The 27966-nt window shown below is 42.5% G+C and overlaps 1 protein-coding gene across 1 annotated transcript in view; it reads right to left on the bottom strand.

The window, feature by feature from the left end:
- The window catches only part of HDAC4 (histone deacetylase 4), a gene marked incomplete at its 5' end in the record, with an annotated part of 175770 nt that overhangs the window by 116059 nt on the left and 31745 nt on the right, over window positions 1-27966 (bottom strand). The window contains one exon of the mRNA XM_082484010.1: window positions 8885-9129. Within this exon, the coding sequence (XP_082340136.1) occupies window positions 8885-9129 (245 nt within the window). The remainder of the gene's footprint in view (window positions 1-8884; window positions 9130-27966) is intronic.

Below are 27966 nucleotides of genomic sequence, written 5' to 3' on the forward strand. Positions count from 1 at the left end.
AATTTTGTATCTTCTTTTCCACTCCATGTGATTACTGCTCACGTCTCCTAAAAGGCTGAAAGCTGGCACAGCAGCTTCTTCCCTCTAAGGCCTGAATATCTGCAAAGGTACAGCATTAGGAATTCATTTGTATGTGCCTTTTGCTTCCTGACTGCCACTCCAGTCTAGTTTTTACCCTTTCTCCAGAAACAGAACAGAAAGCAGCAAGCTCAATCCAGCATGTTCAGTTCCTTCTCCCATCTTCCCCTCTAAAGGTAAGGAAAATGCCTTTGCATCTGCCTCTGCTGTGCCTTACATGGTTATTATTGAAGAGGACAAATCCATACACCTTGCACCAGGAGCAGGGAACATCCATCTGACCACGGATGGCAATAAGGAATCTCTGTAAATCAAAGAACCATACAAATTGTCCTGAAAGGAAGGAGCCCCAGATGTTTAATACTAAATGATATTTTATCATGCTGTAAGTGATCAGACCTCAGTTCTCGGAGGACCGGTTACGTCCTCTGTGAACTGGTTCAGGGTAGAGTGAGTGAAGGAGCTGGAGTGGGAAAGTTATGCTAAAAGCAGTATCAGGAATGGAGATACAGGACAAAGAGTTCTTGTAATGGGAGCAGCTAGAGAAGCCACCACTGGGTTTTGATCGTTTCAAAAAAGGAAATATGAATAAAGAAAAGGAGGAGTGTGGGTGTATCCACTGATCCGCCATTCCCAATCACCTGTGAGAAGGAACAGCAACCAAACCAGAAAGCTAGCAGGGATGGGAGACCTCACCAGAGTGTTCCTGCCAGGCTTCTGAAAAAAAAAAAAAACAACAAAAAACAAACAAACAAACAAACAAAACAAAAAAACAAACAAGGAAAAAAAAAAGGTGGGGGGGAAACCAGCAAGGACAGAGTACCACTGCTGTCAGCATGGCTGCTGACACATGGCATGAGCTGCCGTTCACATGTGATTTTGGGTTCAGCTCCATTTGACAGAGGGTGGACACAGCAGTGAAGCAGACTACAAAGTGCTGCTCTTCATCTGACATGAGGAAGTGACAGCCCCAGCACCTGTGGTGCCCTGGAGTAAGGCTGCATGCTCAAAATGAACCTTCAACATCATCTGATGCTCGTACAGCACAGCAGAAGCATCATTTTTAAAGGTATTGTATTTATGCTATATAAATACATTATTTATCATTTTTATGCACCACCGCTAGTTAAACAGGAAACTTAAACATGGAGATTAATTCAACAACATTGTTTGTATTGTGTGTACATGAACTTATTCACAACATGATTTACGTTTTAAATGCAACTTCATTCTCCCTTACAACAGCTGAATTCTTTTAAGAGACCATACGCAGCAAGAGGACTTGACAAGTTTATGAATGTTAATTTATCAGCGATGGTGTACATTAACAGGTCAATATTCCTCGTATAACAGCAGGATTCACTTCGGTATTTCTTCACCCATGCCCTGATTCTCTATGTGTTCTCTTTGACTACTTCCAATTTATTTTAATTAGTTAAGATATAATTGGAGTTGAAAAGTCAGAGGTATGAACTGCAAAATATTCCTTCTCCTGCTGTTTATTTTGAAATTCCAAACTGAATGGAGATCATAAGGCTTCTAGCATTAAAGAAAAAGAAATCATTGTGCCCCCCCCCCCCCCCCCCCCCCCCCCCCCCCCATTTTACTGGGAGAAAAACTCATGCCATAGAGGATGAAAGAACAGAAAATTGACCACTTCAAAAGCTGTTCGGACTCCACAGAAAAAGTGAGCATGTACTACCAAAAAAAAGATCCTGTATCTGTTTGTCAGCCAGTGATCTCTGCCATTTATGTCAGACATTCAGCCTTCAGAACGCCCAAAAAGTCAGCCCAATTTAAGTCCAACTTTAGGAGATTAAGTAACAAGAAAATGCACTGGGTTATTGCCTCTTCTTTGGCTTCACCAAAGGAACATGGAGCCACCAACCTCAGGGGGCAACAGGCTTTTCATCTCCCACCACTGATGGGTCAGAAGATCTCCATATTCTACTGGAAAGCTGTGAACCCCAAAACAAACACATCTGAGTAATGGTGCAAGGAGAATAAGGCTGGCTGTTACCAGCAGACTTCATGGACACCGGTACAAGGATTCACAGGATGAAAGCCACCACGTCCACTGACTGCAGTGAGATCTGTGACCTCACTATTGGCGAATTTTTTGCATTGCAAACACTGGTTTATGCATCTCATACCCGGGAAAATCTGGAGATCTCATTCTGCTCCTTCCATCCAACAATCTATGGCCCATCTCAGAAGCAGCCAAAAGGAAACGTGTTTTCTTTTACCAGTTTTAAAGTAGCTCTATAAGGACCAGTGCAGACAACCTTCCTGGCTGAGCAATCCAGCTTCAGTCCAGAAACCACTAGTGCTAGGTAGAAACATGCCCAAACTAACCCAGTCCGCTGCATGACGACTTCTTCAACTGAGAGATGGGGCTTGCAGGTGTCCAAGCTGCTGTATGAATTTGTTGACACTACCCACCCCTCTGTGTGCAGATTTGTCCTCATTGTTCTTTGAAAAGATCTTGACTTTGAGCATGAGGAAAGTCACCCCCCAGCCTTCAAAGAGAGCAAACGCTCTGATCTTGCAAAAGCTTTCCCCAGGGTTACTTCCATCAGAAGTTAAGTTCTACAGGATCCACGTCTAAGTCTTGGAGTCAGCTCTGTGTACCAGAAAAACGAGGCAAGGTCACTGAAAAAGAACAGGAAGCCATCTCGAAATAGCAATAGAGCACGGTACAATGCATTCAAGTAGTAACAAGGCACATAATGTTCAGTCTGTTTTTTTACCACCAACTGTACGCAGCTGCAGCTTTCTAAGATGAATAATCCTACCATGTCAGAATACAGACAGAGGCAGACACCTGGTATCTCTGAGCTTTTTAAGTTTCTCTTGAAAAGGATGCAGGCTGTGAGGAACAGGCGCTCTGCAGAAGAGAGGCACAAAACTGAGCAGAGGGAGTCCCTCCACGCTGGCTGCTGCAGGCAAGAAGCACGGAGCAGACATGCTCAACAATGGGAGTCGAGGCATGGAGGGGTAAAATGGAAGTTTGTCCCTTCCAGAGTCCAACACAGGGGGGACACAGGGGCAAGGGGGCATGTTTTGCAGGAACCAAGATGCCACCTTCAGCGTCCCCAGCCCAGGTGCACAGGGAAGGTGCCACCCAGCACATCTGCAAGACAGAAGCAGATGACACCAACCCCATCAGGAGATTTGAAACAAGCTCATTTTTTCTGTTATGTAGGAATCAACACAGGGAGGCCACCAAAGAGAGGCTCAAGGCACTATCAGGGCCTACATGGAAAGCAGCTACACTAGAAGACGATGTGATTTGTGCCCAATGAGCTATTCTCCAAGCAAACCTACCATTCCAAGGGCATCAACATGACACCCATTAAGTCTAGAGATCGTTGGAAAAAATTACATTTTTCTTACAGCGTTGCAAAATCTGTTCACAAGATTCCCTGAAAGACTTTTAGTCTCCAAACCAAAAATATGGAATGGCCAGAGTTTCACCCCATATCTCTGAACAAGGGGCTAACACCTCTCAATCAGTGTTCAGAAGCGACACTTGAAAAAAAAAAAAGTCATTTGAAACCAGGAAAAACTAACAAAACCATCTCTTCAGGCTTTATCTGAACGTTGATATATATATATATAAAGTTAATGTCTGAAAACATTCCACGTATTTTTATTTATTGGCATAAAGCCATTAAGCAGCATAGCATACTGTTAAATGTAGGAAATGGCTGTGTTAATAAAAAGAGAACAGTTTCAGAATCACTCCTCGGCAAACACGTTACAAAGCTCCCTTTGTTGTTGCTGCTTATATGCAAACCCATGACTTCTCTGACCATCCTGTATACATTGTATGTACAGACTAGCACTCCCTCTGCTACTGACGCACACAAATACTCTTTCTCAGATGACGGGAAAACCAGGAATAGCATTGCATGACAGAATTAACATCTTTGCATGCCTCCAGGTTAGGATTTCAGGTCCATGAGGAGCTGTGAGGCTCAGCTGCTTGCCTGTGTTGCTATCCCATCACCATCAGGACCCTTCTGCTGTCTGCTGTCATGTGCTAACACTGACGTGCGTCAGCATCCTGAATAAGTTTCCGGCTTTAGCTATAAAACAGCCAGATCTGGGAAGAGCCCTGCTCTGAGCTCAGGCAGCGCAAGGACGGAAGAGATTAACCGCATTACCCACCACGTCCTTCGCTTCTCTGATGAGCTCTCACCGCCCCAGGTGCCTCTCACCCTGCCAAAGTGCAAATCCTGCCCCTCTTCAATCATCTCACTCCGGCCCTTGACCAGAAGGCAAATGGAAAAGCTTTTGGTAACTTCCAGCTGATCTTGGCTGGGAATGAGTGACTCACAAAGGAAAAAATTCACTGCTGATTCCTTCGCAATCAAAGGTCAAGCAAAGCTCACACTGGGACCTGCAGAGAGGCTTTCCAACATCTCACCGGCAACGGCCTGGGCACCAGGCTCCTTATTCCATCCTTGTTTTTGTTTAGGAAGACAGATTTGAAGGCTATAAATATTGTTACACATCTGGCGAGGCACGCCTGAGTGGAAAATCCATCTTGCTGAAGGTAAGTGGCTACAGGAGAGAGGAGCTGTTGCCTCTGCCTCCAGCCAGCCCGCAGAAGCCTCTGCTGCTCACTAGCTCCAACTTCCTTTCCCGTGCTGCTTTCGGATGTCAAGCCTCGGCAAACTGCAAAGCTGCGCTGTAGTTGTGAAAGACAGTTTTCTCTATTTCCATATGGTGTGAAGTCTTCACAAGGCTCAGCTTATTTTCCCTAAACATGTCAGGGTTTTCTCGTTATTCCCCGCGTGCAATGATCCCACTCCCTCCATGTGCCGAGCTCTAACTGGGTCCATTATACTTCCCTTCCACAAATATTATTTCACTTGTAGCCTGGCTCTCCAAATAACACGATCTGGAATTTGCCACCTTTATGTGGAGGCTATGTCTTCCAAAATACAATGTCTAGAAAAGCAAGGGCTGCTTGGGGGCACAAGGGAAGGGTTCACACATGCAGGAAGAAGGACTGTGACCAACCTGTCGTCTTCTCCTCAGATGATTAAAACTGGGCTGCTGGAATAAAACCAAGTTCTGGAAAATGCCAAAACTTCAGATTTCAATAGGAAAGAGTTATCTACTTGAACAGAAAAACAAGAAAGTCACGCCAGCATTTTTCAAGCCAAATTTCATTTACTTAAGATGAACTTAAGATGTTTCTCATAGTAGAGCTCTGTTTGGGGAGTGGGAGGGAGAGATACTCCGCCCCTTTTAATTCACATTGAGTCAGAACAGTTCCTCTGTTCACACCGACACCACAGCAATAAAAGAAAGAAAACAAACAGGTTTAACATTTAAAATCAGTAAGCTCTAAAATCTTCATAGTGCTGCTTGCCGTAACTTAGCAATGCTGGCTGCACATGTCTGTCCGAAACACTGAAAAGCTGCTTAAGGAATGCATCAAAACTATTTTTTACTTTTAGCAGCAGATGCCCAGCCACTGAATTCCTGTTGACAAAAACATTCAACACCTAGAAGTGGAAGAGTACAAAAGTACGTAAACCCGAATGTCTTGACAAAAGAGGGATCCAATGCAATGTTTGCTCTGCATATGTAACTGTACACACACATTAGTCTGCTACATCCAAAATATGCTTACAATCCAGGAATTGTAAGCAAAAGGATTTAGAAACAGCCGTAAGACTGGGTGAAGCACAGAAATTCTGCTCAAGTACATAAAGAGATGAATATATACATGCTTCGCATAGTAAGATTAAAATGGTGGATACTGGGCTGTAATGAAAAACGCTAAATTAATTGCTTCTAGTTAGTAGTAGATATACAAAACAGAGTAAGTTGAGAGCTCTGATGTTTGCATTTTTAATTTTTGGTTTGTTTCACTAGATTTTGAGGTTGTTTTGATGCTGAAAATTCTAGCCAAACTGCAGATCCCCGAATTCTTGGAAAGGAAGTAAGTTTGCAAGATACACGATCACCTTGCAACAGCTGCTGAAAGTTTGCTTTCTGAATCAAAAAACCCCACTGTCAGGGAAGACACTGAAGATGTCTGAGAACAAAACCCGGTGCAGCAGTAAGGCACACTGCAAGCTCACTCTAGTCATTACATATTATCTTAATCAACAGAAATCTGGGCAGGTTTAGGTTCCCAAGCCTTTTCTTACCTGAAGTAAGACTTCATCTCCACCTGAGGAAGACGCTTGAGAATAAGAGTTTGTAAAAGTGATGGGCTCATGACTTCATTACAATACCGTAAACTCAGGCTACAAAACACTTCAGCTGAAGAATTTCACAACTACATCGCTCAGTGTAAAAGATTTCTGCATATTGAACAGTTCACTTTGGGGACAGGAGACTGATGAAATTCTGAATCTCGTCAGTGACGCCATAAGCCAATCATCAAATGAAGCTAACTTATTCTGAGCTCCCAAACAGGATGTCAAGAATTTGCTGTTTCCTTCATATATTTAGTTTAAAGATTCAGTGTTTGAGTAAACAGAAAAGATGATAGATGGCATCCCCACTCCTGCTCCTCCCCACGCCAGAGACATGCCCAGCAGTGTCACGTCTGCTTAAACCTTTCACAAAAAAGGTGAGTTTGTGTGCTGTGCATGCCTTGCCTATGGCATTAAAAGATGAGGACAGAAGCAGTAAGCAGCATTTCCTTGATCCAATATACGTGCAAGAGCAAGCCCTCCCTTGCGTGCTTGGAGCTGCATGGTGTGCACACATGCACATGGGATGCGTACTACGCACCCTAAGCAGCTGATTTTTGAAAAAATGCCCAAATTCCTCCAAAGTGCAATGCATCTTCATTTAGGACTATTTCTATACCAAATTTCACATTTTGAACCCTGGTGCTTCACTTACACAGGATAAAAGTGTTTTATTTGCTTTAATATCCCCTCCCCCCCGCCAGCTTTATGATGAGCCATAACGGAGTCGAATATCTAGAAGTTCAAAGTACAAAAATATGGGGTTATAAATTTTATTTCTCTGGACAAAACAATAGCTTCCCTGCAGTCCCTACAATCATTGCACTTAAAACAGTTGCCAGTTTCTGAAAGTTAGTTTAATCTGAGAGACATCTAAATGTGGGCTGAGTTACGAACACAAATGCAAGAAGTATGTTTCCACAAAGAAAGTCCATCATAATTACATGTTGGTGTACAGTTTTGGGTTTATTTTATTTGTGAGATACCATGGGGTTTATTTCAATAATGTGTTGTTTTATTTTTAAAGGACTTCTGGTCACGATGACACACTACTATTGGAGATCACCTTGCAGGTCATCCTTTTTCATACAGGTTACATCATTCCTATTTTAAGTTTTTCATCTAGCCAAGCTTATACATTAGAGGAAGAACTTCATTACCTAGCAGTCTAGATATACTGTGCTAACTGGCTTCTCAAGAAATTAGATCTCAACTTCCTTCTAACACAGACTTTTATCAGAATCACTCATAGCTTTAACATAAATGAGAGCAAATATGTGCCTATTATCAGTGCTTTGAGCTTGTCCATGAAATCTGAACGACCCTTTCTTATTTTTAATAGACAAATATCTAAAGGCACACGCAATTACAAGGAAATAACGGAAATACCTGTCACAGAAATTTCCCATCCCTTCCTCCTGAATGTACCATGTGAACTGCAGATGCTGTACCAATTCTTGTGCTATTCGTGCATGAATGCGTACATATAGAACCATGTGCATACCTACATAACTACATACACACATGTATTATGCATACATATGACTGCATATATAAATGTATTTATACGCATGCATGTCCCCACACCTTTTTCCAGAAGGTAGCAGAGGACCCACCAAGGACAGGCATTTGCTACTAATCAGTCTTCAAACAACAACTGTTCTTACAAACCCATGCTCATATCTGTGTTTGAGAAGTCTGTAAATAGTACACCATTAACTTTTAATCCTATCTTCCCCACTCTGACATGTATTTTGTAATAAAATGAAAGTTATATAAGGTCGAATTGAGGTTGTTTTTTAATATTACATTAACACTATTTACCATGTGCCGTGCTAACTCCCCTTTGAAAAGAGAGCATATTAGCAATTCTGAAAGCTTATGTTACCATAGCAATAGTCTATCACTGTGAAATATTTATATAATGTCTAATGTTTTCACTATGCAACAGTCATGTTCTAAACTGTACTTCCTACTTGTTCTGTGTGTTACATTTCCTCTCTGTCCCATGAAACAGAGCAGCGGAAAGCACCCGGCCGATGCCAAACTTGCACCGTGCAACTCTGAAAAAATCTCATGGTGTGTAAACCTACCTGCACCTACTAACTCTGCATTTCCTATTACTGCAGAGACACTAAGGTCCAAAGGTTTGCACCTTGTGCTGCCAGCAAATGTCCAGTGAGCAGTTTATATGCCATTCCACTCCCCAAAATGTGATATTAGTAACAGGTAGCCTAAAAGCCTTCCCGTTAGGTTAAATTCTACTGAAATTAGGCTGTGCAAATTTTCCAAATCAGACGTAGGTCTTGCAAGCCAGCTGTTGGCAGTATGGCACAGGATTTCTTAATATACACAGACGGGTGGATAAGGTTCAACATGACATCGGCTTACCTGGCTTTCTCTCCTCAATGTTATTCCCCTTTTAAATCTTGGTGCTCTCATCCCTTTACAAAAGATCATTCTTTAAACAGGGTTACCAAGACCAGAACAATATCTCCACCCCCAAAATAAATTTGTATGTGCATCTCCTGGTCAGGGAATGCTTTCACATGCTACTCAATGTAGGGCTGCCTATCACTTACTTTGATGTGCTCGTGCAGCTGGGCCTCATGCTGCCGGGACAGCTGCTCATGCTGCCGCTGGAACTCGGCGATGAGGATCTGCCTCTGGATCTGCTGTTTCTGCTTCAGGGCCAGCAGCTCCTGCTGCAGCTGCTGTTCACGCAGCGTTGGCTCTGTCACGGGCATGGAAAACTGGTGGTCCAAGCGCAGATCCATCGGGACTGAAGTCGGTGCAACTTGTAAGGGCAGTGCTGTGGTCACATCAACTGCAATATGAAAACACAACAGTAGAGATTAACATATTCCGCATTCACACAGGGATCTAGTTTTTATACAGTGTTCAGCAAGGTCCTTGAGGAACCAATCAAGAACAGCACCATTAAACTTGCACCATTTTTTAAATGGTAAAAAAGCACTACAGGAGTTCAGAGTTCAAGCTGTTTTCCTCCAGCTACCACCTCCTACAAATACGTGCATTTTCTAAAAGCAAAAAACTTCAAATGCATTGCATGTGATCCTTTTTGATACCATTCCATATCTGCGTATTCAAAACATACACCTCCATTCCACTCTTCTAGCATCACTTGAAATGAGAAAGATAAAGATTAATCTAAGACTTCACTGAGAGGATCAATCTTGACTTACAGCAGATCAGCTGATGGAATCCTATGGTAAGGAACATAGGCTCCCACTTTAAAAACCTTATACAGAAAAACAGTATGTGCTGTATTCTTTAAAACCACTTTTGGAAAAGAGCTTAGCCAAAAACAAATGAGTGATGAAGCATCTAAGAATAATTGTGAAGTGCTTCGATGACAAAGTGGACTTACTCACTGCAACCAACAGAAAGGTGCAAACGTGTCTCGCAGGCAGCGCAGGGATGCTGCAGAGCAGGGAGCGATAGGAAGCAGGTACTCAAATGGTGACTGTGCAAAGATTTGCCTCTGTCATTCAAACTCCAAGAGGGACAAACATGAAGCACAACCAAGACTAAAGTAGAGAACAGAAATGTGCACCAAGAGGACCCACAATTCAGCTTCATTGTAAGAGAGGCATGCTAAGAGAAGAAAAAAGGGAAAGCTATCACCTTGATTGTCTGTGTAGTAAAGATCATTTCTTTGCTTCCCCAAAAAGCACCTCCCTGAAGACAAGGGGTTTGTCATAAAAAAGGGTAGCAACAGACATCTACAAAAAATACCTCTGCAATAACTGAACTCAGCTTGTTTTTCTGCTAAAAAAAAAATAAAATTACTGCCATGCCATGAATGACTTAAAAATTTCTAAATCCCACCTGAATGACAGTTCTGCATTTCACATGTACTCTGTACATTCGCCACATTTAATGCCTCACTCTACAGGACAATCACTCAATGATTATTCTGACATCTTTCAATGAACATCATCTGCAAAGTAAAAGATGCTAACCCTTCAAAAACTTGGAGCTTCCACAAAATTGGAAAATAAAGTTGGGGTTTTTTTGTTGTTTAATATTTAAGATGTGTTCATGCAAGCTTGGGAGTGAGCATCAGCAGCATCACTGAAGCTGGATCAGTCACACATCTGCTAAGACACCTACCCCATGTGAAAGGGTTACCCAGGGTTTGCCTGGGAGTCTGTGAGGCTCCTGCACACTCCTGTGGAAGGCTGTGAGATCTCACAGGGGTAGAGATGACACCCTACTATGAAGCCATCAGTACAAGCCACCACGAGGCCAGCCCCAGCGGGACAGACATCCTTCCAAAGCAAAAGCAAAGGCAGTTTTACTATAAGAAAGCTAATTTCTCTCTGCCTACAAAGGAACTAGCTGGTGAAGTAAACTCCAATTCAAAAGGAAAATGCATGGAAAATGTTTAGGAACTACAAAAGGCTTAAGGAAAAGTTTTACTAAGACAGACCATCAGCTTTCACCACCTGTACGTCACTTATGAAAACACTACCTGAAGAAGAACTTTTATTTTATACAAAATTAAATTCGTACTTCACTTCAAGCCTGATCATTAAACCCCAAATCTGATTTCAGCCACCTCGTCCAGGATGCAAGACAGGAGCACAGAACAGGTTGACTGCATTCTTCCAAGTGGCATATCCTCAGAGGTCACCTGAAATCAACTGTAAATTGTTAGAAATAAACGAGGACCCTGTGCTGAACACAGCACACAGCTGTGGGCACACAAGTGACTTCACTGTCACCCTTCTGTGCTATTCCCCAGAGAGAGCCACAGTGATAGGCAGCAAATGCCCACACATAACGTAACGAACTCTATCAGGACATTAGTATCATCAATCCCAGAGAAAGAATTTTAATAGGTTTTTCCTAAATGCTATCCATTTATTTATTTTTGCCAGTAACTGATGCATAAGAAGTTGATGCTGCTAAACTCTGAAGCTAAGTGAAGCACAGAGGCACAGAAAATTTAAAAAAAAAAAAAGTGGAGTAATTCAGAAAAATCTGGGGTGTTCCCAAAATGCATTGCCAAGGGCAAGGCCACAATGCAGGGACAGGGACCACAGCAAAGGCAACTCCATCCTAGATCACAGTTCCTTGGAAAGGGGGATGTTGAACAATGTGGTGAGGGTTTAAAAAGTACAGCCAGGCCAATGCTGCTGGAGCTGAAGGGGGAAAATAAACAAAAAAATATCACGTACAAAATGCGGCCAGTAGGTCGAAGGAGGTCATTCTCCCCCTCTACTCTGCACTGGTGAGGCCACAACTGGAATACTGTGTCCAGTTTTGGGCTCCCCAGTTCAAGAGAGACAGGGAACTGCTGGAGCGAGTCCAGCAAAGGGCAACTAAAATGATTAAGGGATTGGAGCATCTGCCTTATGAGGAAAGGCTGAGAGAGCTGGGACTCTTTAGCCTGGAGAAGAGAAGGCTGAGGGGAGACCTTATTAATACTTACAAGTATCTAAAGGGTGGGTTGAAGGAGGATGGAGCCAGGCTCTTTTCAATGGTTCCCAGTGACAGGACGAGGGGCAATGGGCACAAGTTAGACCATAGGAAGTTCCGTTCAAATACACAGAAAAACTTCTTTACTGTGAGGGTGACAGAGCACTGGCACAGGCTGCCCAGGGAGGTTGTGGAGTCCCCTTCTCTGGAGATTTCCAAGACCCACCTGGATGCAGTCCTGAGTAATGTGCTCTAGGCAATCCTGCTCTAGCAGGGGAGTTGGACTAGATGATCTCTAGAGGTCCCTTCCAACTCTGAAACTCCATGATTCCGTGAAAGAAGTGAATGTAGAAATTTTGCTCTGTCTACACAAGACCAGTTTCAGGGAGATCATCAGTTCTTCAAAAGCAAAGAAATATGGCTTAGTAGAGAAGCAGAGCTTAGCATAGGAAAAGGAAAACACAGTAAAAAAAAAAAAAAAATACTATGCCTTTTATTTGAAAATAAAGATGCAAAAAAAGAGGTGGGTGGCCTATACAGACAAAATCATCTGAGTTGAACTCCTTAAAGTTTCTGGAGAAGAGAGGCCGGGGTTTCCTGTACCTCACAGCTGATCATTCCTCCAGAAACCCTGGGTGCCCAGGCACTCCTCCGAGGCTGGGAAAGCAACCCTACCCACCCACTTACCCAGCCCACGGCCACAGCAGACACCTGGTGCCCCATCACGCTGTCCCTCCTGCCCAGCACCCTGCAGGCAGGTCCTGCCTGCACCCATAGGGTGCGGGGACTGCTTCCTGCTCTGTCACATATGGCGCCCCTAAAGCAGGCAGTAGTGCTGCAGGAGCACAGCACACGTGCAAGAGCAGTGCGCTTCCCCCTCCCTATGCTGAGCTTGTGCCGGGGAGTAGGAGAATTTTTCTTTTTGGGTGGAAACATTTTCTGCAAAAGGTCACATTACTGGAAGTGTTGCTACTTTTCAACCGACAAGCTATTCCCTCCATTTCCTTATTGTTTTCCTTCCTATGGCCATTTCCCTGCTCCCCTCTCTCCCCCACAAGACCAGAGCTGGGATTTCTCACCGTGGGTCATAGAGCCACAACAGGGATTTCATGGAGAAGGCCACACTCTTGCCTATAGATAACCATTCAAACCCACCTAAACAACACGTTCCTAAGCCCTCCTCAGAATGGCCAATGCTCTCTTACATGGTCAGTACTGTGGTCAGCCCTTTGCCATTCCTGCCCATGGAGCATCCCTATGGCAAATGCTGCAGCCACTTGCATAGAATAAAACCTTAATCCATTTTCCCCACACGTGAGTGGAAGCTGACAGCTCAAAACCAGCCCCGCAAAGGCTATCTTGTTTCACAGACTATCGCTTCAGAAACTTCTCATCTCAGATGCGATGCTCTAAATTAGATCCAGGTTTGCCATGATTTCAGTATTTCAGAGTGACAAACGCATGTTTTGGATTCCTCCAGCACTGCTCAAGCTCAGGCAACCCCATAACAGCCCTATACCTATACGGTACCTGCCCCAGCAGCATGGCATATAGGGCAAGAGGTGCAATCTGAAACCATCGTGTGTCCCAAGGACTGTGGGAAACAGGATGCATTCTGGAAAAGTACAAGAGTAAAGTTTCCATGCCAGCAAATATCCCATTACTATGTTGGATCTTTAGAGAAACTAGGGAGAAACAGAATGACAAAAAAGAGTTCTAATGCAAACTAGGTATTTGCAGCTATTTTGTCAAAACCAAAAAGAAGCCCCCAAAAGCGATTCACCTTCGAGAATACAATGCACTCCGGCTATCAAAAATCCAATGCAACCATCTGCATACGGATATTATATCCTAAGCATTACTAATGTAATTACTGTACATTACAAAAGATGGACAGTGATTATTCCTGGAATAGCAGCAATTTTATCAGGTGGCAAATCTAGGGGTACTCCATGGGCTGCCACATAATTTCACCATGGGCAGCAGCTTTCCAGCACGAATTAGATCCACCTTTAAAAGAAGCCAAAAAAGAACTGTACAGCTCAGCTCTGTCCTACCCCACCAAATCAACCCTATCACTTCAACATAAGGACATAGACACACCTGACCATCAACAATGCACAGGATCCATGTGGAAATGATGTCCAGGCAAGCGCTGGATACAGACATAAGCACAGCGTTGCTGGAGCTCTCTTATTACTCCCCACCCCCAAATTTATAGACAAATACCCCGGAGCTCCAAAACTCCCCAAAGATAATCTTGAATATGATTTAATGCAAGTTTATATCCCCCAAGGCTCCAGGAGAGCTCAAAACAGTTAATCCTAGGGATCAAACACAACGAGTCAGTAAACCAAACAGCGCAGCATGCTCCATGAATCATATGGCTTTTAAATGCATTGACTATTTTTATGTCCAGCTGAAGATTTCTGAGCACCTGGCAATAACATCTCCCATCTTTTATACATGTGGATTAAAGGTCAGCATTACTAATAGAGAGGTAGCAGTCACTCGCTCCTGCTTACCTAGTCTCCACGTAAATCTGTTTATCTTCAATACAGCCCACTGAATTTGTCAACGTTATTTAGGCTAAATGCAATTTTCCTTGAAACCTGCATGCATTTTCCTACACACACCTTTATGATTCAAACACTGTGTTTCCTAAAAGCAGAAAATAAAAGCTTTCAACGTGTTAAAATAAATCCAGTTTCAGCCAGAAGGAAGACACTACTACTTGTGATTGTGTCTTGTTATAAATGACTCCTGCTTTGTTCCCTAATAAGAGCCTTAACTTGCACCGTACTGGATCTTGGCCCCAAGAAAACTTGACAAATGTTCCATTTCCCATCCAAAGGGACTCATCCCCCCTAAAATGCCTGACGCACAGGCACGGGGCAGCAGCTGCAGAGAGCATGACCACAATTCCCATTCAGAGTCTCGGTGGAGGCTGCGTCATCCCCGACTTTTACTATTTCAGTCTCAAAATACCCCTATTTGAAATGCCATGAGTTCCCCACAGAAGCAGCGAGTGCTTCTGACCTACGGAGCCCTCCTGAAAACAATAAAACCTTCTCAGCTTAATGAACACATCATCAAAACAAAAAAGCCTGTATTCTTATGAATATTTTATGGTAGACTAGAAAATTGCTTTTGTAAGTTCTGCCTTGAGAACATATTAATACAATCAGATTCATGACGTTAACAAAAGCACAAAGACTATATTCAGAGTTTTAATGAGAAATGCCAAACCCATGAATTAGAAGACAAGATCGCGATTATTAATAATAAACTCATGTTCTGCCTGCCTTTTCCTTCCCTGTAGGAACGGAAGGAGAAAACAGGAGGAATTTTAATTATTTTTTAAATTTTTTTGCCAACCTAGGCACACACTTTTTTTTCACAGTCAAGGTAGCAATATTTTTATACCAAGTTAGAAACATTCTGCTATTTTTTCTCTCCCAAAATAAATAAAACATGGCTATGCATCAAAGACTGCCAGTGTGTGTACGTTAATTAAGATCTAAAGCATTCCAGTCCCCATCGATTGCCGGCACAGAGTGGCCTCGTGGTTGAGATTGTAAATTTGACATCTCACAGCTTGCCCATAACACTGCTAAATGGAAGTCATCTACACTAAATTTGTTAAACACACTTGCTGTAAAAAACTGATAATCTGAAACCTGAAAGCAAGGGTGCAATTTCTGAAGAAAAAAAAAAAATTGACATTAAAATCATTTTACATAAAGGTTGCTGATAAATACATTATTAGATCAGTCATATGTTAAGTTTCTTCCATGCTCCAAAATGGAAAATAACTTCTCCACAAGTACTGAGCATTTTGGATGGGATTAGGGGAAGGTGATACTACTTAAATATGTGCACACATTTAAAGAAGAGTAATAACTGTACTTTCTTCCCCTTCTCTGACACAGCATTTTCATGCAAGCTCTTAAAGGACTAAAATATAAGATTCAGTCCTGTAAACACACTAAAATGTATGTTAAAACAGAGTTTCAGTATGAGATGGACACAGGATACATGAAACAAAGATTTCAATTCAAATCTCGTTTCAGCATAACCTTTTCTTAAACTGAGCTTTAGAAATATTTCTCAAACATTTCTGTTGCCAGAAACTCTGGGGGGTTTTTGTTGTTTTGTTTTGTTTTTTTTTTCTTTTAATGTAAGCAGCACAGAAAACTGCCTCTCACATTTTAAATACAACGTCACCTTCAAATGGAAAGTGCATGAAATGTTTTCCACAAGACCGCCCTCCCTCCAGCATGGAGTGAGTCCCACTGAATTTGCACAGCTCCTTCCCAGCCGCCCTGCTCTTTACTTGGCAATTCCGTTCGGCTTGAAGGGAAAAATCACATCAGCCTCCCCAAACCTGCTGCAAAACACTGGGAATGAGCATCTGATCAAGGCTGGAGAAAGAAAAGCAGCATTCCCCCTGCCAGCCCCAATAGTATATAGAGTACAGACATACCACCACTTGTCTGTGACAGAGTGAGCTTAGGAGACAGAGTGCACAAAACCCTGATAAAAGAGCATTTCAGCTCCTACAGTAACTCTATAGACCCTGGTGCCTTTCCAAATCACTGCACACCAGGGAGGGGACACTCCTCTGGATGGCTGTGGTGGAACCTCCCTGGCCAGTGCTTTCCAGAAATGATTGACTCAGCTTCTCCCCCCTCCTCCCCTTCTCCCATCCTCTCCGGACTTGGGCTTTATTTCTAACTAATGAGTTTGCTTTCTAATTACTGGCATGCAAGCATAACCCTCCAGACAGATTCTGCCAATAGCGGCACGTCAGCCTTTGAGCACACACAAAAAAATAAATACAAAAGCAAGAGCCCGTGCTTAGCATCCCCAGGCTCTTGGCTGCTGCCATCAGAGACAACCCCATCCAGCCCAGCTGAACCGGTGCCATCCCAGCACAGCACGAGTTGTGGGACAGCAGCAAGCCTGTGCACAGACCTCTCCCTAAGCATTATTTTCAGCTGCTTTCATCCCTGGGCAGAAGCAAAAAAACATGTGTTTATTCCACTGACTTTATTTCCTGGGGACTGCCCTTACTGTCTGGCAACAGCTTTTGATTTTTAAAAAATTTCCTGTATTTTGAAAAGCCTTCAAATACCATTTTTTTTTGCCAGCAGAAAAGACTTTGTCATATCAGAAGTACAGTGCAGGCAGTCATCAAAGCCATGAAATGCTGTTTCTAAAACCCACCGCCTTCATTTTGCTTGAAATCAGCCAGGAAAAGAGGCAAGGAGCAACTGCTCGCTTCAAGTGCGGCCAATGAAGCGTTTGCGGTGGTTTATTCTGGAAGAAAGATTTGTGTTATCTGAGTGTTGCTGGATTATTATGAATTAAGTCCCCCCCCGTAACGGGAACTGCCTGCTCTGCCTGCACAGATCCAGCAGCAGCAGCAGCAGCAGGCAGCAGTGCTGGCATCCCCTCTGCCAGCCAGCACACTGGCTGGGCAGCTGAGGCACTCTTTTCCCGCAGGGCTCCCACTTCCGAAAATGTCAAAACTCATCGAAACACTAAGAGACGGTGAGATCAGAGCTATTAATAGAAACAAGCTACTGCAGTATCTGACTGCAGTGCCAGGATAAAAGAAGCTTATTTTGTGTGTAAAATGGAACGAAGCGGACGCAGACATGGTGCAGCACCCTCAGAGTGCCTGAGATTTAGTTGGTTTCAAACTGCAGCATGCTAGGTGCCCCAAATATATGCAGAAATTAACAGGTGAGGGGAACACCACCACCCCGCCCCCCATTACCATCTATATTCAGCTTACTCTCTCTAAAAGATTTCACCAGGATGTACTAGAGGAGCCCCAAATCTTGCCCAGGACTCCACGCAGGTGGTGGGAGCAGGAGGTAGCGGTGCAGCAGCACCCAGGACACCAACATCTTCTGCAGCACATCACGAGCATCACATGGGGGCAGGATGAAGGTACAGTCCTGCCACGCTCCTCCATGAATTTGTACTGCACCAGGCCAAAATAAAGGACTATGTACAGAGCTCGGAAGGTGGGGTGCTGTGGGGCAGCAAGGAGAAGCACTTCATTATCTCCACTTTACTTCTTACCTCTACTCTCCCAAAGGCAAAGACCAGGATCCCAGGTGGGTGGGATACCATTTGGGCTAGAATTACACAACTAGCTTAAGCATCACAGTGCAGCTAGTTCAAAGGTCAGCAAGATGGAGAAGACAGGCCACTATTTCACCCTGAGATCAGAAGGTGGTCCTCACCTACAGGGACAGGCCAGTCCTCTGTTCACAACAGGCCTGTAAGGAAAAGTAAACCATAGCGGCACTGGCAACAGAGCCATCCCTCAAAAGCAGGCGGGTCAGTACACCGCAGTCACTGGTATTTTTGCATAGCCTGCTACGAAGCTGCGTGGGTGAATGCAAATGCAGCCTGGATCCTTTCTTGGCGCACAAGCTATGAGTAAAGAGCAGCTGAGGTTTCCTACAAGCACCACACATGCTGCAGTTCAGCAAGGGCTGGAGTCATTCCCCGCTATGAGAATATTTCATGCGGCATGAATGGGAACCAAAATTAATCATCCCATCACCCACTGAAACACATCGTGAGGCACTGCACCGTAGGCAACAGATGGAGCTTTAAATGTCACTCACTCATTCATTGCAAAGAAACTTTTTGCTGATTACTACTGAGACCTGAAGATGTAATAAGGGCGCAGTGATTCTCAATTTCTATAACCAGCTTTTTTGATCCTAACACCTTCCCTGAAAAGATCCCTTTAGTATTTATTAGAAACCCATGAGTTCTACATACAAATTTTATTAATGATGATAAGAAAACCAAAACTTGAAGAGCAGCCCACTCATTCTACTTTCTCCATCTTAGATTTAAAAGATAAAAAAAGTCTCTTTGCTTGAAGAGAAAGAAAAGCCACAAAATTCCATCAACCATAGACAGAAAATAACATTTCATAGTGTTTACCTGCTCACAACCTCAGAGCAGTAGATCAGGTCTGGAAAAATATAAACTTTCATGGCTAAACATCTGGATCTTACAGGTCACATGCATTTCTGATGGTCCTGTCTGAAGTGCTGCAAAAGGCTTCACCACTTTTGACCCGGGGCTGCAGCACCACCCTGATCTCCTGAGCACCTTCAGCATTATGTCCTGCCGCAGCAAGAAAGCCAAACACTTCACAAATAAAACAGGGTGTTGCCAAACACATGTAATATAATAAATAAGTCCTTAACAGGACTTTGAAGAGTTCATGTCACAGCACCTCTGAGAAAGTCAGGAATAAAACCTTGATTGCACAGATGTCTCCAACAAATGAGCCTGTGCAGGACAGAGAAACTCCAAAGCGAGACACTCAAGTTTCACTGCCTCCTTTTCAATAGTTATCCCTCTCTGTCTTCTTCTTGTTTTAATCAACAACTTCTTTAACAAATTAGCATCTCGGATGATGCCAGTGCTTTTAGTGAAATTCAAGATAATGAAAGCAAAAGAGTCAGGCTGGACTATTTCTTACTTTAGATTTCATACAATTGTGGTTAAGCCTTTCCTTACATGGTTTCCTTGCATGCTAGGGGGTAGACAACCAAAATGCATCTAAGTTTCCCAGGAAAAAGCATCCAAATAAACAATAAAAGACACCAGAAAACAAAACAAAAAAAAATATATCCCTTCTTAAAAGGCATTTCTGGGAATATAATTTCACCTGTCTCCTTGTTTCAAGCATTATCCGGTAATTGAATGCCTTTGATCCATCTGTCTCGCTGCTGGTAAAAGAAACTCCTCACCTTACCAGATACCCAAGACAAAAAGGCAGGTTGAAGGAAGATCTGATATACCTCTGAAGAGACAAACCCACATGGATTTCTCATACACTTCTCTCTAATCTCACTATGAATGTCCTTCAAGGGAAAGTGATACTTCAGAAAAGATAATTACACATGGAAGAGATGGAGCATGAACCTGCAAGTCTCATCCTGCGATTATACATGAAAAACTCCACGAGGGGAAAAAACCCCACATCTACTCAGCTAGTTACGCATGGGTGAGTTTGCGAGATACACATCCAAGGTAGGGTTACACAAATGCCTGGACCTTCTCCTGGGGTTCCTTCTGGAGCCTGGCAAAGCAGTGACCTCTTATCATCAAGAATAAAAGCCAGCAGATGAACTAGCAACAGAGTAGGAGTGCCAAGAGTTAAACAGTGAACTTTAAGGAGGACAGCATACACCACATCTCCTCCTCGCTGGGATGCATCAAGGAAGAATTGTTTTCCCATTGTAACTCCTGTCAAAGCACAGTGGCGCCATTCACATAGATGGAGGGGATCCTGGGGTAGAGTGGGCAAGATGATGTGATGAGAACTGAAGTGAAGGTTCACTTGCAAGTAGAGATGGTGCCAGCTGGTAAACAGCCAGGCCATTCAAAAAGGAGTTGTGTGATAAAAGCAGTTATGGTTATAAGGAAATGCTGTCAGCTTCCTAAAGACACAGAGACAAGCTGGGAGATCAAAGTCACCTATCTGCTGCTGAGAAGGAAGGCTGGTCCTCCGCCAAAACCATGTGCAGAACCCATGGCCAGCCCCTGCTCTCCTGAGCCTGCTGCATCCTACCAGCTTGCAAGGCGAGGAAAGGGAATCATTATCATTAAAAGAAGAAAAAGCAGCAGCACAAATGTTGCCAAAGCCAGGTCTGGGCACCACCAAGGAAAACTGCACAGCAAAGCAGAGGCAACGCAGCAGTCTCTGGCATCAGCAGCTGGTGACTCCATGAGAAAGGGAGCTTTAACAAACAGCTCAAGATCTAACATACCAATTTATTGAGAAATTAAGCCATGGTATGTTAAGTCCAGGTGACATAAAAGAGAAGGTGAAACAAAATTCTTAGCAATTACCTGTTCCACAATATATCCTATAATTTTACTAAGAAGACATATTCTGGTCTTTCTAAACAGTAAATGAATGAATGGTTATTAATAACAGACTAGTCAACTCATTTCTGCCACCAGTCAAGGGACTCCCAGATGTACAAAAAGCCCCAAAATGTGCAATGCAATACCCTCTATCACAAAAAAAAAAAAAAAGGTAAAAGCAGCAAACCCAGTAGCTAAATAGCTAACCGTAACAGGAAAGGATTCGGTAGCTCTCAAAAAATCTCATAGATTGCTCACAAGCTGCTGTGTTTTCAGCAGTTTATTAGAAACCCAGACCCTGGTCAAAGAAGACAAGCATACAGTCAAACAGGCAAGTAGCCTACAGCTTTCTGTAGGCCACTCTCTCAGGGCTTTTGCTTTCAAAAAACCCATATACTCAGGTACTTCAGCTGCATGAGGACCCAGGATGTTCCTTGTTATCCTCTCAAAATGATTAAGATGCATGGGGCAGGGGGGGAGCTATTTTAAGAGAATGTGAAACAAGTAGTTTCCTAGAGAAATTCAGATAAACTCAAAAGGTTCAGATTCCACAACAGGATAGAGAAATTACACTAGAACTCTTTATTTCTGCAAAATGCACAGGTGTTGCCTTTCTTACTTAGTGCAAACACTAAGGAACTAACACCTGAGTTAAGACTTCTTTAAAAAAAGAAAAGGATTTATTTTTTTTAAGATGCATCAGATGAATATATTTAAATATAGGAGGCTGATAAAGGACTGAGAATAATTACAAAATCCTTTTCTTAAGGAAGCCCATCAGTGTGGGTGTGAGCTAACAGGAAGAATCAGCTTTTCCACTGCTAGTACTGAAATCCTAAAGAATGATGGCAGATTTTCCCTGCATCCCCCCCATCCTAGTAGTACTCCATGCATGATGAGGTTTCCCAATGTCAGTGATGACTTTCACTCAAATCAAGCTTTTTCTTGGCATTTATGCACAAACCATTGACATCAGCATGGCCTTTTAAATACGGAACAAAAACTCAGCACTTATTCTGCTGAAAATATCCCCAGCCTGTGAAGGCCAGAACATAATTTTCTTTTATCAGTATTGGACAGGCACTGCTTCCTATACACATGGAAAGCCAGAGTGACATCGGGATCAGTTTTAAACACATGAGTTTTAGCATAACAGATGCACAACAACATAGTAGTTAAGATCCAGGTTTAATTATAACAGTTTTACATATTTTCACGAGGAATATTTTTTTAAACCCACTTTAAACTCACCTTTGTTAAGGAAGAAGCAGTGTAACAAGAAACATCTCTATGAATGAACTTCTTTTAAAAGGACAACTTAATTTTGTTGCTACAAGCTTCCAGAATTAAAGTTCTTTTTTATTAAAGAATGTAAGCTTGCTGGTAGCCTGCTGTGTCTGTTAAGCAGCTTCGCAAACCACCTGTTGAGTGTTTCAGAAAGCAGTAAGCGGTCTGCCGTCATTGCCTGCCCATCCAATGCATGCAAGTCCTTACACAACCAGTCGTGACATTGAGAACAACATTTAAATTTAGCAAAACATTGCTTATTTAAATGGTAGGTCAAGCACTTAAAATAGGCGTCTCTCACTTTTGCCAACATCAACCAAAGGCAGAGCACAAGATAGCTATTCCCCCCGTCCCAAAAGACTGTCCTTCAGCTACAGTGAGAAGCACTACTACCAAACACTAATGTGTAAAAATAAGGAAAAAATAAGCATATGCTTTCTAAGGCTCACAAAGCTGTTTTGCCTAAAAAATGAGCACTTTGTCTCCTCCCTGCATCCTTATTATATTGGATGACCTTGAATTGAAAAGCAATGATCATGACACTCCTGTGTCCCCAGAAGGGCTCTGTAGAGAAGATGAAAGAAGACAGTCAGTGTTCCCCTACTCTGATGTGTACTGCCAGAAAAACAACACACCCTTTTCCAAAGATGAGTGGATGAATGAAGACAAACACCCACATGAGTTCCCACTTCCCCTCATATTTCCCTCATTGTTCTTTCATCACCTTCTCTGTGGCATCCATCACTCTCAAAAGTCTTGGTAGCATGCACAGAAAAGTAGAAAGACCAACATCAGCTGGGTACAGAAGTACTCACCTTTATTTTGACCCTGCTATTGGAAATTACCTAACTGAGCAGCGTACAAGCTGCAGACAAATCATTCACAGCTAAATAAAATTTGGGTTATGTTACATCTACACTACACCTACTACAACCAAAGCAAGAGGTGACCAAGTCTTCCCCCACTGCTCTGATGAATTCTGGGTTTTGTTGCTAAAAAATGCAAGTGTCAAACCCTATTTAATTGTAGTTCATGCAAAAACGGTAGTTTTACTAAAAGAAACACCGTCTCAATATAATTTACTACAAACGTCATCATAGCTAAACTTGGATTCTGTCAAAACGCTTCCACAAAGAGTTGTTTTTCTTCCATGGAACCTAAGAAAGGTCAGGATGTTTTCTCACCATGTTCATCTAGGAAAGTTGTTTCCTTAAAACAAACTTTTAATGCTAAAGCATCTCCTTTACTGCCTGTTGCTATTTGGAGAGTAAAAAGCCCTGCTCCTCAGAGATCTGGATTTTGGTGCAAGCTCCTGCGCAGCATCCAGCCTAACCACAGGGCCATGGGGGAGTGCATGTGCCAGCAAAACTAAAACCTAAATCACAGCATGCAGCTAAAGAATTTAAAAAATGGTCAAACCAAAGATAATAAACAGTGACATAGTCTCAGTGAACTACTCTGTGAAATCTTAAGAGTGGTACTTAGTATAAGTCAGGCTGATCAAAGGATGGGGCAGACATCAATGAGTTTGGGAACCTACAGCTGGTCTTGACCGGAATGCGCAGAGCACAGAACTCTTGCACAGGAACCTCCGGTTGTGGGCAGGCATTACTCATGGGTCCCATGCTGTATTCACATTTCAGCTTCCCATTAGAAGACCAGCAATCAGATGGCTTATTTCTGTTGGGCAGCTACTTCAGACTGAAACCTGGATCTAACTACAGGGTTTCTGAATTGTGGCAAATTAAATGATGCCTACCTACTTACGTGGTAGGCTACAACTCTGCTCCAGTTACGTTCAGGCAACAAATTTCCCTGCTTAGGGCTTGACTGTAGTCTGATTCTTCCACAAAAAGAAACAGGATGTTGTGAGAAGCGCAAAGGTGAGACACTTAAAATATATATAAGGATGGAGAGCCTATACGTATCCTTACCTGAAATAAAATAACAATGATTTTTTCAGAGCACTTCAAAAAGATAAAAGACTTTGGAAAGAACCTAAAGAAGGTTCAGTGATTCAGCTGACCGAGGCTTAAGAGGACACTTCGTTATGAAGAGGAAATATGGACAAAAGACATTCAGAAAACTGGAAAAAATAGATAAAAAGGACATCCAGGCAAGCAACTAAGCAACAACTACAGGAGGTAAGGTGAAAATGAAGGCTTTCAAAAGCAAGTTTAAGAAGGTTAAAGTTGATTTAGCAGTAACTAGAGACAAGTAGAGATAGAAATGATTTGCCTATCGCTTCCCTGAAATAGTACACACCCTTGTTATCATCAAGAAATGAGGCTACAAATGAATGTCAGTGGGACATTCATTTTTGCATTAGGGTTGCTTCTAGGAGCCCCGGACTGGGCTCCCGTATTTGTGCCAGACAGCAAAATGTATGGCTGAAGCCAGCAACAGCCCTGAAACTTTTCTCAGCTGAAGACAAAAGGCTTCAGGGAAGAGGATGAGGCCAACCATGAGGCAGAACTTGCACTGATCATCCCCTTTTACTTTAAAGTTTTGAAGGATTAGTATGAAACTCCCCGCCCATTTGCCACCATTTGAAAAAAAAAGAAACCAGGGTGCCAGAGGAGCAAAGACTGAGTATGAGTACAGAAGGTACCAGCCTGAAGCAGGATGCAAAGAGTGCTTATGCAAGACTGGTAGAGGAAAACCAGCTCAACACGCTGAATTTGTGAATATGGCAAGTCCTTCCCAGCAATTTCAATCCATGTTGTCAACAGCACTAACCACAACTCGGGTAAATTCCAGATCAGCAGCAGGAATTTTACCAGCTGCCAGGCATTTTCTGGATGACTTCTCTCACTACTTTAAACAAAACCACCAGTGGTTAGAGTTCCACCTTGCCAGAGTACGATGTTTGCACTACAGCACCCAAGTACCCACCTTTGGATTTAAGAAATGGAGAAGGTAGCAGTGTTCTACACACATCTCAAACTTAGTATCTTTATTGGTAAAGACTGCAAACAGCATCACATCTGGAAAATCAACAGAAGGCCATCTCTTTTCAGATCAGCGAACGCAGAAAGGACCACAGGGATGATGTGTCTCCCTTAAGGTCTGAAGACCTGAAAAGGTATCTCTTTTCATAGCATTCTACAATAACTGAAACATGACAAAAATGGGACATTCAGTTCTTGCATTCATGTCAAATATTCCGATACAAAAAATTGTTTCAAAGAACATATCCAAAGCTAAACAGATAATCACTACCAATACCTCCTTTTGATAAAATTCTTGTTTGATACCAGTACAAAATTAATCCCTTTTCCATCAAGCAAATCACATTTTACGTGAATAGTATTTTATTTTTAGGCCACTTTAATGAAGGACTGTGTATTCTACAGCTCCATGCCTCAAGTGTATGAAAACCATTCTTAACCAATGTTTTTCAAGAACTATTAGAAACCCATTTGCATACAATCACTTTTTGTAATTTTTCTTTTGTGCAATACGAAGTTACAAAAAAAATTGCTGCTGCTGAAGAGGTAAACAGCACCTCTGCAACCTGCTTGAGAGCTTGCTTAGCTCCAGGGTCATTGTATCTATTGCCTTTGCAGTGCCATTCTGTTTTAAAGCTAACAACGACATAGTTTTTGTTCTAAACCATAACAAGTTATGGAAAACATTAAGTCAGATACTTCTTCTCTCATTTAGAATAAATATTTTATAAAATAACTTCTCCTTAACATGTAGTTGCCTTAATGTGCTAAGTCATTTAAAGACATTCTGAACTTATGGTGGGGTTTTTGTGGTTTTTTTTTTTGTTTGTTTGTTTTTTTTTTCCTCCTTACAGAGCACAAAATTTATCCATTAAAATGTCTACCCAAAAGATCACAGAAACAAGTCATCCTTGCAAGGAAAGCCAGCCCATTTGAAATATTCATAAAACACAACAGCATGTGTGAAAACGAACCGCTTAGCTCTCTTTAGAGCATCATCCACTGAAAAAATGAATTCTTGCTCATAAATCCTAAAAAAAGAGAGAGTATAAAAGGAATTTTCCTTCTAAATAGCATTGATAAAAGAAAACAGTTAGTGTAACTGTAAATTAAGATGTGTGTTGAAGAACTGGAACAACCACAGAGAAAAGACCACAGTTGCTAGGAGGCAGCAGGGAATACACCACTGTGAAGGATGTCAGCTCGATGAGTCCACCAAACTGCAAAGCCACTGGATTACAATATGGAAGCACAAACTACGAGGAAATCAGGTGCCCATGGGCTCCAAGGCTGCAGTAAAACACCTGTCTTTCAGCTGTGAGGAGCAAGTTTAACTGAGGACAAGCCAATTGCCAAGATGATTAAGGGCCACAATAACTACCAAGAGAAGTGGTGAATCCTCCCTCCCTCAGTTCTCAACTTTGTCTTCCCAGATGACAATCTTTGGCAAAACACAAGGTACTGACCTTGTTTCTGGGTGGCATTTAACTAAAAACATAGTGGAAAGCCAGGTGAGGTGATCCAATAGTATTTTGTGAGAGAATGCTTGTGTATATTTGTAGTTGCCAGATGATTCCCAGACCGTGCATCTCCTAATGTGTCAGAAGCCCATGCCTGGAGGCCACACAGAGCTCTCAGGATGCGAGGCCTACAAAAGCCCTTCTGCTCTCCCAGCTGATCAGCCAAAGGAGCCAACCCAAAGAATATCCATTAGCATTTCCAAAATGCCATTGTTAGTTTTGTTTGGGTTTTTTTTGTTGGGTTTTTGGTTTTTTTTTTTTTTTTTTTTTTTTTTTTTTATACAGAAAGGTCTAGAAAGAGACAGATTTCTGTGTTTGCCTGTGTCAGACCACCCATCTTAACTACAAAGACAACTTAAAGTACATTAAATCCCACATCAGTGTTTCCATACTGAAATAAAGCTTTCTTAAATCACTACAGCCTAATCCTCCTGTGATTTAGCCTGCTTTAATTTGCATGTTTCCACTTCACAGCCGATTCACCTCAAGTTTGCTTCACTCACAGTGATGTGCTTTAACTGCAGAGCTCTGCTTTGGTTGGCATCATGAGACAGCACCAGCTCCTCTCTAGTGATCCCCAGCCCTGCAAAGAACCTGGGACATTTCCTACAGCCTTCAGCACTTGTGCACAAGGTGCTTGGGGGTCCAGAAGTGATTCTTGAAAATGGAGGAGGGATGAAGCTGCAGGAACTCTCATTCCCTCATGTCTTCAACAGCTGGGTGGGTTGAGGAGCTCCTGCCACGTGTGCCCCATGGGTGCTGGGATAACTGGCCAGGGCTTTGAGCAGGATGCTGAAATGATCTGGATGAAACACAGTCCATCCCTACTGGCACGGAAGAGGTGGGTTATCGGTATAACAGGAGCGATGGATGTGGTTCTGCAAGAGGAGGCTACAAAGCTAACTTACATCCTAACAAGTAAGGATGCATACACAAAGGGACTATTAAAAAAGCACACTATTTGCAGATCACAAGAGTAGCACATTATTTAGAAAGCAAGTTTTTGGGTCCTATTCTCAGAGAAAAAGAATACAAACAGTACAAACTAGTGCTGTTTTCTGCAAGACACTGAGACCTTCTGACCAACAGAGGCAGTATTAGGCAATATGCTCTAGTAACTTTGTTTACAGATAAACCTGATCACACAAAATTACAGGGAGGAAGAAACATTAAGCTGAAATACCTTACAGTCAGTTTGATCACCAGTGTGCACTTAAGAGGATGCAAAACTCATTCTTGGCCTTACCCAAACTTTGACTTCCTTATACGATCATCACTTTGTCAGAAATGCCATCTCGGTATTTTTAGGTGACAGTACATTTGTTTGTACTGTACATTTCTGGTGAACACACTTGTTATATTTTGTAGGTCACTTGATTTTACCATCTGCCTTGATTTATGCTTAAGAAAAGTGTTGTCTCTGAAAACCCTCGAGTCACACACAACCGTGAAGAAGTCGTAACCAGCAGCAGTTTGATTTTGTATCATCTCAATGTAAATAGTCATGGTTAATGAAAAATTTTTAATGGAAAAAAAAAA

The sequence above is a fragment of the Vanellus vanellus genome (assembly GCF_965231255.1).
Source record: "Vanellus vanellus genome assembly, chromosome: 5".
In the NCBI taxonomy this organism is placed as follows: domain Eukaryota; kingdom Metazoa; phylum Chordata; class Aves; order Charadriiformes; family Charadriidae; genus Vanellus; species Vanellus vanellus.